At 49.4% G+C, this 18,184-nt stretch overlaps 8 protein-coding genes across 8 annotated transcripts; 5 read left to right on the forward strand and 3 right to left on the reverse strand.

Moving 5' to 3' along the window:
- Nucleotides 1-1,033: 1,033 nt before the first annotated feature.
- On the reverse strand, nt 1,034-2,572 carry PFA3 (palmitoyltransferase for Vac8p; the record flags this gene model as incomplete). The annotated part of the gene is made up of 1 exon (XM_049254885.1): nt 1,034-2,572. One exon carries the CDS (start codon nt 2,570-2,572, stop codon nt 1,034-1,036), a length of 1,539 nt encoding a protein of 512 aa, XP_049106052.1.
- Nucleotides 2,573-4,656: 2,084 nt separating this feature from the next.
- LOZ57_005860 (uncharacterized protein) lies at nt 4,657-5,844 on the forward strand (the record flags this gene model as incomplete). Its single annotated transcript, XM_049254886.1, has 2 exons — nt 4,657-4,882; nt 4,937-5,844. The coding sequence occupies 2 exons, from the start codon at nt 4,657-4,659 to the stop codon at nt 5,842-5,844; spliced, it is 1,134 nt and encodes a 377-aa protein (XP_049106053.1).
- A 1,540-nt stretch (nt 5,845-7,384) lies between these two features.
- Nucleotides 7,385-8,185, forward strand: LOZ57_005861 (uncharacterized protein; the record flags this gene model as incomplete). The annotated part of the gene is made up of 1 exon (XM_049254887.1): nt 7,385-8,185. One exon carries the CDS (start codon nt 7,385-7,387, stop codon nt 8,183-8,185), a length of 801 nt encoding a protein of 266 aa, XP_049106054.1.
- A 423-nt stretch (nt 8,186-8,608) lies between these two features.
- On the reverse strand, nt 8,609-10,165 carry LOZ57_005862 (uncharacterized protein; the record flags this gene model as incomplete). The annotated part of the gene is made up of 2 exons (XM_049254888.1): nt 8,609-9,717; nt 9,787-10,165. The coding sequence occupies 2 exons, from the start codon at nt 10,163-10,165 to the stop codon at nt 8,609-8,611; spliced, it is 1,488 nt and encodes a 495-aa protein (XP_049106055.1).
- A 1,632-nt stretch (nt 10,166-11,797) lies between these two features.
- LOZ57_005863 (uncharacterized protein) lies at nt 11,798-12,703 on the forward strand (the record flags this gene model as incomplete). The annotated part of the gene is made up of 3 exons (XM_049254889.1): nt 11,798-12,132; nt 12,198-12,445; nt 12,501-12,703. The coding sequence occupies 3 exons, from the start codon at nt 11,798-11,800 to the stop codon at nt 12,701-12,703; spliced, it is 786 nt and encodes a 261-aa protein (XP_049106056.1).
- A 460-nt stretch (nt 12,704-13,163) lies between these two features.
- On the forward strand, nt 13,164-13,625 carry LOZ57_005864 (uncharacterized protein; the record flags this gene model as incomplete). Its single annotated transcript, XM_049254890.1, has 1 exon — nt 13,164-13,625. One exon carries the CDS (start codon nt 13,164-13,166, stop codon nt 13,623-13,625), a length of 462 nt encoding a protein of 153 aa, XP_049106057.1.
- Nucleotides 13,626-13,960: 335 nt separating this feature from the next.
- YBP1 (YAP1-binding protein 1) lies at nt 13,961-15,974 on the reverse strand (the record flags this gene model as incomplete). The annotated part of the gene is made up of 2 exons (XM_049254891.1): nt 13,961-15,016; nt 15,066-15,974. 2 exons carry the CDS (start codon nt 15,972-15,974, stop codon nt 13,961-13,963), a joined length of 1,965 nt encoding a protein of 654 aa, XP_049106058.1.
- Nucleotides 15,975-16,629: 655 nt separating this feature from the next.
- LOZ57_005866 (uncharacterized protein) lies at nt 16,630-18,056 on the forward strand (the record flags this gene model as incomplete). The annotated part of the gene is made up of 5 exons (XM_049254892.1): nt 16,630-16,844; nt 16,902-17,233; nt 17,290-17,594; nt 17,645-17,807; nt 17,869-18,056. 5 exons carry the CDS (start codon nt 16,630-16,632, stop codon nt 18,054-18,056), a joined length of 1,203 nt encoding a protein of 400 aa, XP_049106059.1.
- Nucleotides 18,057-18,184: the final 128 nt, after the last annotated feature.

Genomic DNA, 18,184 nt, shown 5'->3' on the forward strand with positions numbered 1-18,184 from the left:
TTCTGAACTAATAATCAAAGACTAATTTAATGATACTGACTGCATGCACACATCACTCTAATTTATTCATAAAGATCATCAATGAAACTCAACATTTATCATTGTGAGCAGAATTTGTCTTCAGTACTAGAGGATCAGATCATTGAGTAGCTTTAAACTATCTTAAATGCATTCATCTCTTCTTCACTGCTTTCTGTGAACTCTTGCAACACAATGCATACTTTATTTTTAATCAATTCAGAATAAGACAGCATAACAGACATAGAGCAGAAAGTTGAAAAAAAAATGCATACTTCAATAAAAAAATCACTAGTCTAGTTGATCAGAGAATTTAAACAATATTCAGCTGAAAGTAATGATGTTATAAGAATTAAGTGAGACAGAGTCAAAAAGATTGCACAAAAACAGATGACACAAAATCTCAACAATAAAGATTTGAATAAGTCTACAAAGAAGACAGATAAGCACTGAAAGATCACTGATTCAGAGAGAAGATATGTTTATGTACATACTGCTCTTATAGAATAACTAGAGCTGATCAACTGATATTTCTCAATTGAGTAATCAAACAGAAAAATTTAACAATGCAGAGCAGATTGAACAAGAAGCTCTACAGTAAATTTAAACATAATTATAGATGAAGTCTAGATAAAAAAACATCATATTAAGTTCTTGGAGCAGTAAATTCAATGTGTGTGACTCTGCAAAAAAGCTGAAAACCAGCTCAGATGCTGTGCTGGTCAGGTTCTGGCCAAATTACCCAAATGGGTTAGCTCAAAACACTAAATTCGCGCTAAAGAACCTTAACAGCACGCGTCTGAGATGATGAGGTAAAAAGAGACCAACCACTGCTCGTAGTAATATATAATAAAATGGCCGTATATCCAAACAGTCCTTAAATGCCAGCCTACTAAGACCATTGCAACAGAGTTCAAGAAATTGCATAAGTATGAAATATTGCCCTCTCAGACGCCACAAACCCGCGGTTACCAAGCACTTCCATTTATATAATAACAGGCTCCAACGGCTTTGACTAACTTGTGGCCGCCTGAGCCCCAGAACTTAAGCTTCGAACTCCTAGGCGCTCATCGTAACTTATACTATAGCCATCCAAGGCAGTATCCGAATCACTCTCATAACCACAAGTTTGTTGGCGCGAAGATCTGGGCGGAAGGGTTCTCATAGAGACACCAGCAGGGGACTGTAGTGTTTCACCAGATCTATCGTAGAGGCCTTCACCGTTGTGATTACGATAATCTGGATAATGGCCTTGTGAGCAATTTTGTCTCCCGGTATACCTCGCTCCGGCCAATTGTGATTCTTCCCAGCGGGTTAAGCGTTGTTGCTCTATGTCATGCTTCGCTTCCTGCCATTTTGAGCTTGCTTCCCAGTACCATCCATCCCCGGTAGTGGTGCAGATGGGGAGCAACCAGAGCAGCGGGTTGGTACCAAATAGATGCGCTAGATTTCGCTGCCAGCCAAGATCAAACGCATTTGGTAATTTTTCTGAGTCCTGCTCATCTAGGTATTCTTCGTACCTATCCCGCTCTCGATGTCGTTCCAACTCTTCGTAAGATCGGTAGAGAGATTGTTGTGCAGGCGATAGATAATCATTCGTATGCTCATTTGGATTATATATCTCGGCCGCGTACGGTGGATTTGGTCGCCGAGTGGAAATCGTTGGAGATGGTCGTTCTTCACCTTCCTCTTCTCGAGTCACGCCGGGTATGGCGTTGGCATGCATGTCCAACAACTGTTGCCCATAGCTATGTAGAGTATTACCGAGCCGACTATCTTGCCGTCCATCGTAAGACACGAGGTGTTGTCTTTGGTTATCTAGTGTCTTCCTCAAAGGCGAAAGATATCTCGTCTTCTCCAGGCATTCGATCGTCGTTAAACCGCGACATGCAAGGCTTACGTGCCAAGCAGTGAAGCCAGTCAATACCAGACCAATCACGCCTGAAATGATGGCCAGAAGAATGACATTTATTGGGAATCCATGCTCCATGTAGCGAGTATCCGTAAGCATTTCTGTCCATACCCACGTTGCCGAGACGGCAAAGCAGACGTAACAGAACAGGCACGTATATCCTAGGAAAAGAACAAAGGCTTTGTAATTGTAGAATCCAACACAGGTTGCCAGCCATGGGCAGTGATGGTCCATCTTCAAAACACATCTTTTACACGTTGAGCAGTGGTGTGCTCGATCTGGTTTTGGCGATTGGCATTTCTTACAGTATCTCGTGCCACCGGTAGAGCTGACTGTTAACGCGTTGTACGCCGGAGGTTCTATGGTGGGAAGATGGCTGTAGGCATGCCGGTTTCGTGTGGCAACCGGAGATCCAGGATCAGTAAAAACGGCAACCGTATACGAGCTATTCAGGCAGAGGTAGAAGACTATGCCGACTAAAGCACTGAACTTGCCTGCTTTCACGCTGTCAGAGAACCGGGGGAGCGCGAGGTTGTCAAACAACGCCAGTGCAACGGTTTCGCCCAAGCGGCGGGCGGCATACCTGTCCAGGAGCTCCTTGAATATCCAAACCCGACTTTGGCCTGGACCCATACCGCCCATGTTGTAAGGCCGTACACAAAAGCGAGAGGGAAGTATTTGGCAGAAGTGCAGATGCAACGCTCACACTTTCGCAACCACCGATTAGATCGCCGCTTCGTGGGGTGTCTTGGTCTTGGAGAATCTGGACAAGCGGAACTGAAGGCGTCCATATTCGGGTTGTGAAGCGATAGGCCAATCTCAGTCGCGCGATTGCCCCGACATGGCGGGAGAAATAGGTGGTCTGTTGGGATCAGGTCCAGAGCAGGGGGCTCGACTGATGGCACAACACTGGCGTTCGGTAACAAAGCGACAGGCGGAACAAGGAGCTGAGAGCAAACCAAGTTGGAGCAGAGAAGATGACAAGCCAGAAACGAGCGGGAGGCGGTGCAGCAGCGATGTCTGCCCAGCGTTGTCGCGAAGCTCGACTCGACTATCCTTAATTAGTCATCACGGAACAGTGACGCGTCTCATCTTGCGGTGTCCAGCAACAAGGCCAGCTACTAGTACGGAGTACCGTTCATGTCGAGGGGGAGCGCCTCCTCGGCAGATCACCTTCTAGCAGGATTGCACTCTTTTTCAGCACCTTTTATCTGTTGGCTCTTCTGCTCTCTGTGTTCTTCACCTGCATAGCATAAGTACCTCGCTGACTCTCAGTTTCTTGGAGAGTTATTATTGTTTTTCGGAGGCTCTTATGCAGTCTGACTCTCCTAATCTGGCTTAGTTACAGCATGTTGTCCTTGATGCCCAACCGAGATTCCGCTGTCCAATCTTTAACTTCTTCTCGCCAGCTTTCCTCGCCAGCTTTCCTCACCTGAGAGAATGCGAAGGCCTTGCTGGACAACATCCTCAAAGCAACTACGACGAATGCCCAGCAGGTAAATGCCCAAGGCGTGGTATCAACCAGCCCCGCGTGCTTAGCTCACGGCCTTGGACGTCTTGAGAGTCAAAACAAGGTCTGCGTTGATTATATACTGATATTATTGCTGGCCAATGCCGTTACCTTGACTATTAAGGTTTAAAGTGATTCGAAGTAGTTACATAACTACTTGTCGAGTTATTATTTATTTTGCGGATTGGCTTAAGTGCGACAAACAGACAATTTCCGCGAGAGTTTGACGCAACCCGAGTCAGCTTCAGCGTGCCCTGTTGTTTTCATGTATTCATACTCCTACTGTGGTGCTAAACTTCGGATCCCCACTCCCTCCCCCGCGGCGACGTTGGCATGAGGCATCGGTTTCCCGTCGCCCTGAAAACGCTACACTGATGCCACAAAATTCCATAGGATATCAGATCCACTGCGATTTCCACTCTACTAGAATAACTGTGATGGGAGCAATTGAAACCCGCATATCTAGAAATACCCGTCTTTCGAAGACATCTCCTCAAGGAAGGCGGGCTGAGACATGACCCCGAGATAAAATTTTCCACTAGTTCTCATATCCCGCTCAGGAGTACCCCGTAAGAACGCATATTTTTGGCGTTCGGCACTGTTCTTGGAACTTCGATTACCTACAAAATCGAATGCATGCCGGTATCTCCACTAAAACGACCCTCGCCTAGCTACCTACAAGGTCCCCAGCACGGAATATTTTTGCCGTCGCGCCCGAGGCTTTTCAATCGCGCTCTATTGACAGCACCTTGATTCAGTATCAAGTGCAGGGTGGGCATCATGTCGCAAGACTAAATCAAGGTTCTGCGCTTGCGGTACGTCGACACGGCCTATCAATTCCATCACCAAGTGAGAGATGGGTTGCCTGCCACAGAGAATTCCAAGCTATGTATCTACGTATTCATGCACATTCTTTGTCGAAGAGACATGGCGCACTATTACGGTGGGCCACGGTTGAATGCTTCAATGCGGCACAAGAAATAATTTTTCCAGCTGCACTCTACTCTACCCGTGCCACTAGTTTTTCCATGGCGTCACCAAGTGGGCTTGTCTTAATGAACCATGGCCACCCGATGAATCTTACTGGAAAAATATAAATAAACCACCATGTGCATGGTAAATGATTTCAAGGGAATGCTTTCGATACATCTAATCTCTCCCTTTGAACTGTTTCTGCTTACTGTTTCTTCCACAAGTTCTTTACGTTCTATGAAATATGTTTGCTGCTACTATTCTTGCCGCCCTGCTGGTAACGGCTACCTCTGCGTTGCCTCGCGAAGCACCAACCAGCAATGACCTCATCAGGGTCCAACTCAGCGCTGTTGGAAATACGATGGTGAATGCTGTCGTGACCAACACAGGCAAAGATCCAATTTCGCTCATGAAGCTGAATACTGTACTGGACAGCTTTCCGTGCGAGAGAGCTACGGTATATAAAGAAGGTAGAGAACATCGGCAGAACCCCGAGACAATGCCTAGTTGACGATGTTTTCTAGGTAAAATGATGGAATTCGAAGGGCTCCTTGCTCATTATGACCTACAAGGGTTACCCACCGATGCCTTCACCACTCTTAAACCTGGAGACTCCACCAATAACACCTTTGATCTTGCTGAGACAGCAGATCTCGCCGCGGGTGGCTCTATCTCAGTGCTCTCTAAAGGAATATTCCTGCTCGCTAGCCCTGGAAGCACAAAATTTTTAGGAATGATTCACTATCGGTCAAACGATCTTAACCTGAAGGTTGATGGTAAAGCTGCTTCTAGAATCAAGAGTGCCGCAAGATTAGGGCTGGAAAAGCGGTCCAAATTCTACCTGGACACCTGCAACGAAACACAGACGTCAGTGCTTTCAAAATGTCTGGCCAAGGCGACCGAATATTCCAACGCCGGTAATAAGGGGGCAACAAGCGGCTCAGCGGAAACTTTCAAAACGTTTTTCAAGACCACAGCTGCTTCGGATCGTAAAAACGTTGCAGCCCGATTTCGAGCCATCTCCAACGAAACCAGTGCCATCAACAGCGGAATTATTAATATCAGATGTGGCTTCAACGACCGCTGTAAGGGCAAAGTGAATGCCATCGCCAACAGATGGGCGAACCTGATCACAATTTGCGATCGCTACTTCGTCGCTTACCCTGTTGCCGATACGGCTTGCCACGCTACCGATCAGTCGACTATTATGCTCCACGAAATGACCCACATGAAAAACATATACGACCCAGAGACCAATGACTATGGCTATGGATACAATGGTATCCTCGGCCTTACGCGTGAAGAAGCGCTGCTCAATGCCGACACTTATGCCATTTACGGTGGTGGTACGTTTCTAAGTTCTTGTCTTCTTTCTCTTTTCTTTGTTGCCGCTCTTTGCTCACCTTTCTCAGATATTTCCCGAAATTGCTGAGTTGGAAGTCGGCAGAGGCATGGATGAGATGTCGTGTTTCGGGCCTGAAGGCCTAAAGGGCAGTCATTCTCTTGCTGAGCATCCCGTACTATTCTAGGATAATGTCTGCTGGTGAAAGGTTGTGGCCATGGCTCACCGCAGGTCTCTGGAGGCAAAATGATCGCCGTCTTGGGTGTACCAGACGACTTCTTGGATGTAGCACTGTCGTTATCTGTGAGAGTAATTGAAACTTCCGGGGCTCCATATTTCGAACCTCTGTCTCCAGCCGTGAATACACGCTTCATTGCTTGCGTAGATTCCAGCAATATAACAGGTAGACTGAGATGAAATTCCTCCCCGAGCGGCGGACGTACTGCCCCATCGAGCAGCCAACCACGCGGCGCTTCCGCAGTCGTGTGCCACTCATCTCGAACGCGACAGACACCCGCAACTGCCTCTGCATCGGCGGGAGCTTCCCAAAGCGTCTGCAGAGCCGTGGCTGCACTGTCCGCGCGCGATGGGCCGACAACATAAGAGACGGTGGGCGGCTTCTGTCTTTCGCTCGATCCCCAAACAACAGAGCTTCACACAGACCGGCATCATCTCCAGCATATCTATATCAAGCTATCAATCCAGAGGGCATTCTCTCTCTCTCTCTCTATACCTCTAGTCCCAAGATCTAGTTTCCAGGATGCGTATTGTTATTCAAACCGTCATTGCGGCCGTCGCACTTCTCTTCTTCAATAGTGAGCCCATAGCTGACACACACTTGTGGGGGCGTCGACTAACGGGCCGCATAGCATTCCTCTTTGCTGCTGCTGCCGGCAACAAATCCGGGAGCCCCTGCACCAGCGACGTCGACTGCGCGTCTGGGTGCTGCGGCTTCAAGAACGCCCGATGCGCGGGCTCGCTGCTGGACGAAGAGCGCTTTGGCGGTTGCGGGTTCGGCCGGAACCAGTCTCGCCGACACGGCGGCGTAAGACTGCGCCGGGGAGCCAACCTGATGCCGTCAGGGACGGGGCCCACGGGAGCCATGAACGATGAGCTGCACGAGACGCCGACGACGACGCTGAGCATGGCGGTGACGAGCAGCACGCCCCCCAGCACGACGATGCCGTCGCCCACCAGCGCGCCGGGCAAACAGTACATCACCGGGCCGTGCAAGAACGACGCCGACTGCGCGTCGGGCTGCTGCGGGTTCAAGACGGGGCTGTGCGCGGGGCCGGTGGTTGCGCAGGAGCAGGACGGCGGGTGCGGGTTTGGCGATGCGGCGCCGAACGACCGCGCAGCCCAGCAGTTTCGGGCGACGCAGTCGCTGAAGGCGTAGTTAGTTAGTTATGAAGCAGATCGTCTTTGTTGGGACTCGAGGTTGCATCTTGTTGTCGTTGTCTCTGTCGTTGACTGCTTGCTGCCCATTCTTAGCCCGCTCAATAGTTACACCTAACTTATAGTTATAGTTAGTTAGCCACTATCTTATCCTTCTCCAATCTCTCATCCCTCTCTCTCTCTCTCTCCATATCTCTCTGGCTTCGCTCTCTCTACTCTTTGTCTTCTATCCTTCATGGCCGGCTCCGTCCACTTCTTCGACATCGCCAGCGCCGCCCGAGGCTCGCTCCAGGCCTGGTCGCCCAACACCTTCCGCACGCGCCTGGTGCTCAACTTCAAGCGCATTCCCTACTCGCAGTCCTTCGTCTCCTATCCAGACATCGCGCCGCTGCTGCAGAGCCTGGGCGTGCCGCCCCTCGAGAACCAGGCCCTGCCCTACACGCTGCCCGCCATCGTCGACTCGTCCACCGGCACCCGCCATGCCCTGAACGACAGCCTGCCCATTGCGCTGCACCTCGACGCCGCATTCCCCGCCCCGGCGCACCCGCCGCTCTTCCCCACCTCCGCCAGCTACCCGCTCGCCGTCGCCGTGCTGGAGCTCATCACTGCTGTCACCATCAAGCAGATCCCCATCCTCATGCCCAAGGTGCCCGCCTACCTCGACCCCCGCGGCCAGGAGTACTTCCTACGCACCCGCGCCGAGCGTTTCGGCAAGCCGCTCGCCGAAGTTGCCGCCCACGGCGCCGAGCTTGAGCGTGTGTGGCACGACGTTTCGGGGGGGTTGGCCCGCCTGGCGACCATGCTGCGCGGCGTGCCCGGCCAGTCCAAGACCGGCCCCTTCTTTGAGGGCAACACACCTGGCTACGCCGACTTTCTCGTCGTCGCTTTCCTGGCCTTCTATGCGCGCATCAACCAGGATGATTGGGAGAAGGTGATGGCCGTTGGCAATGGCGAGTTCCGGAGCCTGTGGAATGCCTGTCTGCCGTGGGTGGAGGGCCAAGGGCAGGACGTCGAGTGGAAGACCGCCAGTGCCTAAGCACGGACGAGAAAGGGGTTCTGGCGGCCTTATCGATAATGGATTTCAATGTTCTTGTCTATTTCAGACCCAAGATATACATACAACAAACAATGCAACTATTCATCGAACCCGCTTCAAAACATTAACCAGCAGAACTCGCCGCAAAAGGCAATGGATTCAAACCACAAGTTGCATCATCAGCTTTCCACGCCAGCCATTCCAAACGCCACAGAGCCTCTGAATTTTTCTGCAGGGCGAAACCGCTTATTAAAAACGTGCCAGTTCCAAGTGTAAAATATATGCTGCGCGGCTATAAAACATCTCCAAATAAAAAATAACTACAACTAGGGCATGACGTCGTTAGATATGAACGCATAGAGTATTTCGTTTTGGTTGAAGAAAGATTCGAGCAAAACGCGTATTGCACAGCGCGGTGTAGTTTTAGGGTGACAGGGTAGAACAGAGAGCACGGCGGGAATTCGGATTTGAGCTTTGGCTTGGGCTGATATTTCCCACGTCGCACCAGTTTTTGATCGGCTGTGTGAAAAAATGGTCATTCAGCACTCGCACATGGTGATAGATTAGGATAGGACTTACCAGGCACGAAAGGTATTTGCACCAAGAGCACGTGGTCCGATACTTATAAAAGTTGTTCAGCAGCAAAATAAAGGCAACGAGGATGCCAACCAGGGCACCAGCACGAAGCAACCACCATCCCCACCAAAGCGGCTTTCGTCCTTTGAAGAATCCCACTGGTTGTTTCACGAATCGCTTGGACCCTTCGGTAGAAGCCCCGCTCATGGACATGTAGGGGGTGGAGACACCAATCCGCTCACGCAACGTGTCGGGCGAACGCAATAAACAGATGCCCAGCACTAGGCCCATCAAGAACCCGCCGATATGCGAGAAATTATCCAAGCCGGGTAATAATCCGAGTACGAACGAGACAGCCACGGCGAGCAGCATCGTCAACAAATACGCGAGAGGTTTCTTGATGCTATTCCACTTGTACAACAAGTCGAGTAGGCACAGTGCCAAAATTCCAAACAGGGACCCTGAGGCACCGGTGGAGGCGATCCCAGGAGCTGCGTAGTTTCCACCAAATACAAATCCAAAAATGCCGCTCGCGTAGTAGACGATGGCGAATCTCCACCACCCAATACTTCTTTCCATATCTGCTCCGATGATCATCTGCGCGGCAAGGTTGACACCGATGTGGATAAGGCCGGCATGCAGGAAGATGGGGATGATGAACCGAAACCACTGGTTGGGTTCTGGCTTATCGTTGATCGAGCCACCCGCCCTCGGATTCGGAACGCCCCCGAGCCCGCATAGTTCAGAGAGGGTGCACTGATTATCTTTGCTCGTTGGATCGTTGGTGGTCGTGCCCGGACATGGCCAAGGAATCACCTGAGGGGAATCCTGTACACCTTTCACGTTTCGCATGCAGGCCACAAAACGAGCACCCATGTTGATCTGCACGTAGGGCGAGGGGCCTATCATTGGGTTGAACTGGGGTCGGAGCATGATAGGAGAACCGGTCAGCTGAGCTGTTCAGATCGGGGTTAGCATGGGGGTCGAGGGAGAGAGTGTGTGTGCACCAGGGATGGACAACCTACCGTTTTTTACGATCTCAGCGATAAAGACGGCAACCTGGATGGCAGACGTGATGTAAACGACCCAGGGCATTCTCTTGAATCGGCTGTGGCGCTTTCGCTTCGAGCGGCTGGAGGATGGTTCGCGCTGCGGAGAAGCGTGGGCATACTGTGTTTCTACGTCTGCAAACTCGGGTCTCGCGGGTTGCGACGCATTTGGTTTCAACGGGATATCATCTGCGTACTCGTTGGAATGGTATTTCCCTCCCCCAGCAGCGAGGTTATTATCTGAGGTTGGATACTGACTGTGTTTAGGGCCATAATGATTGACGTAAGACGGGGCGGCCTGGTGGTGGCCGTAGGGCTGCTGGTGGCCTTGGTTGTAGTACTCGTTTGCGGCCATGGTTGAATAGCGAGAGTGAGATGGAGACGGGAGAACGACGGGAAGATAAAGGCTAAAGCGAGCGAAGTAGCGCCAGCATGGGCGAGGCTGGTGAGCTGGATGACGAGGAGCCAAGGGGAGAGTGCAGCCTCGTAGAAGGCTGGAGGAGAGCGAGAAAGAGAGAGAGAGAGAGAGATAGGCAGACAAGACGTTGGTTGGCGATCGTCGCGCGTGAAGAGAGACACGGCGCCCGATTTGGCCTAGCGCCGGGCTGAAACAGGGGGCGGTGCAATGTTCCGCAAGGAGCAGGTGGGTCTGCGCCCAGCCACCGCCTGACGTCACCTCGCTGGCGTCCGCCGCCGCCTCTTGGCCCCCAGCCACATCTTAAAGCGGCAGCAGCAGGCGACGCGAGAGGCAATCGCGATGTATCCTCCATGTAGTTAAACACCTCTCTGCCTATGGCTTTCTGCCCCCTGGCTTCGCCCACCTTATCTGTGTTCAGTCCCATCGCAGGTGGTGTCGACAGTCCTACCATCCCTCTCCTGTCCGCTCCGGCTGCGGTCCTACTTCCTTGCTCCCATCTGGCCCCCCACGAGCTGCTGGACAAGATGTGTAAGACGAGGCCTAAGCTCACATAGTGCGGCACCTAATAAGGTGGCCGCGTTTTTAGCTCAGTCGATTATTTGTTAGACAGTTATGAGCCCGGATGATGCTTCGTCAAGGTCGCAACTTTGAACGGTACGAAAAGACCCCCAAAATTGACTGGAAGGAGAAGTATACTTAAAAGAAATAGTTTTGTTTCCAGTTCAACTCACTAATGAGTGACCAGAGCTGCAGAGGAGTGTAGAAGACTAAGCCTACAGAGTGCTACACCTAATAACGTGGTCACCTTTGCAGCTGAGTGGCTTGCCAGTTTTCATAATATTTGATACCATTGGCTGGCGGCTCGTATCTAGCCTAAGGGTTTCATATTTCCCAGGTGTCTTGTTCTTTCCAGCATGATGCATACAACTTGCATGCTGGCCATTTTAGAGCCTAGCTACCTGGAACGAGAGAGGGGGCCCATTACCTGTGTCCCAACTCATACCAACCAAAAGCAATTGAACTTTGATCAAAAAGGGCGCTTGGATTCGAAAGCCTAAGACTTTCCCGGCTGGAACTATATTATCCGATGCGCTGAGTTGGTCCATTCCGTGTGGAGCGCAAGATAGAGTCACGAGGGGGTCCTCCCAGATAATGGGGCCCATTGCGACTCTATCCAACTTAGATGGCTTTTCATATCTATACCTGCCTGCCAATTGACAGTCCAGAAGATATTGACAACCACACCCTAATCCCGCTCTTCGTTCGGTTGCGCAGCAGCCGCGCAATCATACTGGCCCTGAGCATTCCCGGGATCACATCGAAAACTCTATACTGAAAGGCAATATTGTCGTAGCTGATTTTTTCGCTTCAATCCATGTGTAACGCCCTCGCAAATCCAAGCCAACTGTTCAATAAACACCCACTCCCCACGCAGCAGGGTGGGTCACAAGGGAAGCAGCAAAACTGCATCGCTCATCTAACTATTTCTTATATATATGGCACCACAGCCCTCGAACACATCACCAGAGTGCCCAAACATTTTTTGTACTTTGAAGCATATCCAACATCATGGCGAATCTTCCTGATATCGACGCCTCCACGCTCTTGAACATGAACGAGTACAACCCAGTGGTGGACGTTTCCACCGACTGGGGACTTCCGTACATGTTCTTTTTCGATTACATTCCCGGCGCCCTTGATAAGCCCAAGCAAGCCATGTTTGATGACCAAAAGGCTATTATGAGAAAGTGGACTGCGTGGGAACTGGCGTTGGTTGAGCGCCAAGTAGACTTGGCCCTCGCGGCAGGGAAGCTTCCCTCCGACCTTTCGTTTAAGTCAACGATAGAGCGAGTCCAGTTCCGCACCAAGGTCATTAACGTTCTCCGTTCTACTGCCGAGCCATGGTAAACATGTTCCCCATGCTGTTGAATGGAATGTGAATAATTTCGCTCTACTCACTTCATCCTAGGCTGCGTTGTGTAAAGGATACACCAGAGTCAGAGACTATGATCGTGAAAACCGTTGACGTGCTCAAAACGATTCGCGCAACCCTTCAAAAACGCTACTCAATTGTTTCAAAGAATTATGTGGCTTGCCTCACCACAGTGAGCCAAATCATTGCTGAGCACCCTGGTCTTAACAATACGTTTTACCACACCCAAGATTTTGTGTTGTTGCCGGATGGTAAGAGCGAGGACGAGCAAGTAGCTAAAGGCCGTAAGTCACCCTTCTCCAAGTGCTGCTCATAAGAACTCTGCTCATGATGAGACAGGTGTGCTCGCTTTGTTTTACAATGTGTCCCCCGAAGCGTTAGACCATGAGAATTCTAAAATCGAATTTCGCTATTTCGACAAATACTACGAATTTGACCAACAGAAGTGGGCGGAATTTGCTCGTACCATCCCGGTCCGTCTTATTGAGCGGGGGAGCTTAATTCGAGTAGTTCAGGCATTGGTTGTTCAGGAAGATTTGTAGTAGGATGATACGATGTGCTGGTCATGTTTCCCGGGCTTTTGCGGTTGCACTGCTACAAGGGGAGGTGGCCTGGATGAAAGGTTAACTATAGGATGCCCGTGTGGCACGTTTATTTGGGATAGCTGCAGTCGTTACCGTAGCCAAATTCAGCTGTGAAACAGCAACTTTATTGCTATAAACGCAGTCTGTAAAGCCTTAATGGGTGCTAATAACCTAACAAGGCGTGTTGAGGCCGCATGGAGGCTGTTGGGAAGATCTCTGGGTTTGATGACGTCACCTTCGTGGCACTTGCTCCTCCATCTGGACAGAACAACACTCACTTACGAAGTATACGTACAGAGTATACGGAGTATACTTTGCTCAACTACACGGTCCTAGATCGTCTAGTGAGTGCACGTCTATCCACGGAGGATGAACGCCCCCTCCTCTGTCTATCCGTTGCCCACCAGCTTTCGCCGCTATGAACCCCGCCGATGAGGACCAGGCCGCCGTCCGCCAGCGCACCCGCCGCGCCCACCAGGAGTTCGTGTGTCTCGGCATGCTCAAAAACATCATGGAGCGACGCGGCCTGACCCTCGTCTCCCCAGATGACCTGCGGTGCCTCGAAGGCGTGCTCATCAACTCTCTGCGATTCACCGACGCCAGCGACCGCCCGCTCTCGCCCGAACGCGGCCACCCCGACACCAGCAGTGCGAGCCAGTTCCGGGACATAATCTTCGCACTGCCGTGGCAGCTGAGGAGGGAATTGGTCGAGTTTTTCAACTCTGAGCCCCTGGAAGACAACCCCTACGTCGAGCGCTTTCGCCGCGGGTTGATGAATAGGAATATCCCAATTCCCGGGACTAGGGGTTCTGTCTTTATCGATTCGCAGACGGGCCGACCGCGAGTATTGCAGAGGCCAGAAGTGCGCGTGCGGAGGTAATAAACGATCTTTTTCAGGGAGAACTCCTCCATTACTATACGCCCTATTTCGTGAAAGGAACTCTCTTTATGACAGCAGATGGTGAAGCAGTAGACACGACGTTCTAATACAGGAGGCATGGTTCTCTTAGAGGTCAATTTCTGTCCTCGTATATTTGAACAACAATGAACTTGAAGGTAAATCCGGATGCATTCAATCCTCTACGGGAGAAACCAATTGGCATATAGTAGGCAAGACAAATCTATCTAGATTTCTTATGAGGTTGTCTGATAGCTTTATATTTAAACGGGTATCTGGACACATACATAATTCTCACATAATCGCGAGCCAGAACGCTATGCTGAGTGTGTTGAATCCTCCCATTCCACTATCTCAATTTCCCCGATAACATGCAACACAACATCTGCCACCGACTTCGACATATGTGCCAATCCTTCATCAAACTCCTTTTCAACTCTCTCACCAATCGTAGGATCCTTGGTGAGACTCTGAGCAAACGCTTTCATCGGATTCAAATAGTCTCTTCTGAATCCAGCATTCAGCTCCTGGAGTTTCAAGCCCTGTCTTAAGACGTCTGATTTGCAGAGCAGATAATAAAAGTTAAGCGCAGAGATATAAAGAGTAGAATCATGTTGGGTAAAATTGATCACTTCGGCAAATAAAGCTGAAGTGGATAGGGAGGATAGGGATGAATAGCTGCTGGGAAGAGGTTTGTAGATGGCTCGGAAAAGGGTAGAAAATGAGTCGGACTTCATAAATGGATTAGGTATGACTGACTCTACGATATCTTGTGTTGTGTTAAGCAGTTCCTGTTTGAGCCAACTTATCGCTGGTTCCCTGGCATATTGAAGCTCATCGTCACTGAATATAGAAAAAATGAGGTCGTATTTAGTCTGGGCATTCGGGTAAGTATGGAACAAGGCCAAAGGCACTCTTTCAACGCGGCTTAATCGTCGCATGCTGGGGACTCTGACACACGCAACTATGGTAAGCAGTAATTGCTTAAATGAATATTCATCTCGCACCATAGAGTTCGGTTCACGGTGAATAGATATCAGAGCAAGCACCAGAAGAGAATCAAGGAGTGGAATTGGGGCTTCTGCTGCAACGTCTTTGATGCTTTCTTTCTCGTTCGATCTTAGGAAATTTTCAAAAATGTTTGGGATGTTTCTATAGACGGAGGTATTTGTTTCTGGCTGTGTAGAGTCGAAAAGCACAGCAGTGGAATAGCGTGCGGCGAGCATAATAAGACATCCATGGGGTTCTAAAGGAATTTCTGCTGCAGACTTGGGTAGATTTTCAAAATCTAGAGGTGATGCATCGCTGTCACCACGGTTTAATGCTACTTGCAGTAAATCTTTCGATTCAAGTCCGAAATCCCTGGATAATGCCTAGACGTTGCATTAGAACAAGTATGCGGTAGCCCAAACTGAAGCTTACCAATATCTTTCCAACTGTAGTATCTCTTTCTTTTGCATGCTCAATTCGACTAAAGTAGTCCCCTAGGTCAAATGGTGATGGAGCAGAATCCTTGTCTAACTTCTCTTGAACCCGAATGGTCCATTGCATCCCGGGAGGCGCCTTACCGGTGCAATGGAGAAGAAAAATTTTGAGAGCTTCCATAAGTCCAAACTGGACGAGTTTCTGGATTAAGGCGGTCTCTTGGGCGGTGGAGTTTTCCGGGTGCGCTTCATCCTCGGCCTCCGGATCTGGAGCCTGTGCACCAGTTGTACGTTGAATAAGCTGCTCACTTGCATTTCGGGGCGGAAGGGCAGGCCTTTTATTCCCGGATATGTCTCTTAAAAATTCCACTATCGCTGTAGTGGTTTCAAGTGTAGGGTATTCTGTATATGCTTCAAGGGCGGCGTGGAGCGATGTAGCAATGAAGCGACTAGGATATTTGGTTTTGATCCTGGCATGGAGCACAGTAAGCATGGAAACAAGACTGTTGAATTGTAAAATATGCAGCGGAACCGGCTTCTCCGCGGAATCCGATGAGGTGTCTAGTTGAGGGTAGTCTTCATCAGATACTGTGGCTTCGTTTTCTTCTTCGTCTAATGACGGTTGCAAAGTCATCAGGGCATCTGAAACCCTTAGAATAACTTCTCGAGGATTCCCAAGCCGTGCAATATCCTGCAAACAATCCTCAGAAGCCGGCAACAGGGGCAGGAGTAGCTGTACAAGATCCCAGCCAATATTAGTAGTCAGGGTCTCATCTTGAAGAACACGGTGAAGTATTGGCAGGCGAACAGGCGTTAATTGATATTCAAGAATAGTCAAATAAGTCAGATAGTCACTGGCAGGAGGCAATGCCTTGATAAGAGGATCTTCTTGATCTTCGGCCGCCATGGTGTTTCAGAGTCGAGGATTGCTGGAGAGCTTAGGCAGCTAAAGTCGACCAGTATATCGGTGCACAAATAGCCCAGGTATCAGAAGAAATGGAATGCAGAGATGGTCTACACCAAAACACTAGCACTGGCTCTGTGAGCTGACCATGCAGTTGTGTGTTGGTCAAATCAGGATGAAACCAAGCAGTTACGGCCGCTGACGTAAGCCAAGATACTAACTAGTTATTGATGAGTGATACTTTCACGTCAAACCTTCACATAGACATTATTGAATACTCTAATGAGTAAAGCTGAAACCCATGGGAAATATTCACAATATCGAAATTCTAATGTGGAATAGTGAAATGGAGGCAGGTTTCTTTCTTTATTATTGGTCGGTTGAAGATGGACAGCCACAGAACAAACCGTGCAAACAAATCTCGGCGGGTGGCACGTAGCTACGCGTCGTCAAACGCGACTCTGGCATTTGACCCTATATTGGTGACGCGGAACATTTGGGCTCTTACGATGCAATAAAAACACGGGTTGTGGTCGTGGAATCCCACTTCTTCAGAATGCCATCTCAATTCTTGCTGCTACGTCAAATCCGTTTTGCGTCGTCCATCTTCAACTGCCACCACGCACGCACCTGCTATCAATCCCGTCGAATTCAGATCATGGCTCCTGCCTTTACCTCGCCTCTAACGTTTCCCACTACCGGCTTCAAAGAAATTGATGCCTCTACACCAATTGAGGAAGAGAAACTTCCAACCTACCAGCCCGAACACTACTACCCGGCTACCCTAGGGCAGGTTTTGCAGGACAGATATCAGATTGTAGGAAAAGTAGGCTATGGGGGTTCGTCTACAGTTTGGCTTTCGCGTGACTTGGCGTAAGTGCCCATTGGCCTTTTGTCTTGACTCTTCATAGCCCACCAAATTTTACTCAGGAAGCGCCAACATGTCGTCTTGAAAATCTGTGTCAACCATTCTAATAAAGCAAACAATGAGCTTGATATTTACAAGTACCTTGAGTCCGTGTATCCCATGGCCGAAGGTTTCCTAGCCAGGGACCTGCACAGAAAGCTCTACGATTCATTTGAACTAGAAGGCCCGCATGGCCCGCATATTTGTCTTGTACACCAGCCTCTTGGGCTGAGTCTAATGCAGATTCTTGATCTCATCCCTTCACAAACATTACGAATAGAATCTATAAAAGGCTCCTTGCGGCAGATCATAGCGTCGTTAGACTTTCTACATCAAGCAAGAATAGTGCATACAGGTACACTCTGTGGTCCCCTGAATACATCTCTTTGGGCTGTTTCTAACTATAGATAGACTTGCAGGCTCGGAACTTGCTCATAGATATTGATAGCCCTGAAGTATTCACGACCTTCGAAAATGCTGAACTACAAACACCCGTGCCTAGAAAGGTCCTAGAAGATCGTACCATTTATATGAGCCGAAGGATTCCACTTACTGAGAAATTTCCTCTTATTACCGATTTTGGAGAAGCACATATTTTTGGAGAAAATGAAAAATTTCCATGGGAGGATGTAATGCCAGATGTTTATCGAGCACCTGAAATCGTGTTGCGGATGCCATGGGATACCAAGATTGACATTTGGAGTGTGGGTATGGTGGTAAGTATGGATTTTCTGAATTTGCATTGAGCAGTGCTCACTCTGTTTAGTGTTGGGATCTAGTATCCAGCACCACCCTATTCAATGCCCGGAACAATGAGAGACTTCTTGATGACTCCATTCACATTGCGGAAATGATCGCCATCATGGGCCCTCCTCCAAAGATATTTCTAGAACAAAGCAAAATGGGCCGCATTTGGTGGGATGAGCAGGGTACGTTAGACATTCTCTACTATTCTAAGTATACGGATATTAATATTACACTCTGTTGAAGGCAAGTGGACAGGTCCTGCTCCCATCCCTACTCACTCGCTGGAAGAACTTGCAGATAAAATCAAAGGCGAGGACAAAGAAGGTTTTCTGCGATTTCTTCGGCGGATTTTAAAATGGTCACCGGAAGAACGGCCTAAAGCTAACGAAATCTTATACGACCCGTGGTTAATGAAGGGCTTAGGTAAATAGTCGACGAGAAACACTGTCGGAAAGCCAAGTGATTGAAGTCTAAAAACCAGCAAAGTCCGACGCAGCAATAATATATCTCCGCTTATGTAACCAATTGTTTCTTCAGCCGTTTATTATTTAGTAAGTTC

This window comes from Ophidiomyces ophidiicola, assembly GCF_022830035.1.
Source record: "Ophidiomyces ophidiicola strain CBS 122913 chromosome Unknown scaffold_33, whole genome shotgun sequence".
Classification (NCBI taxonomy): domain Eukaryota; kingdom Fungi; phylum Ascomycota; class Eurotiomycetes; order Onygenales; family Onygenaceae; genus Ophidiomyces; species Ophidiomyces ophidiicola.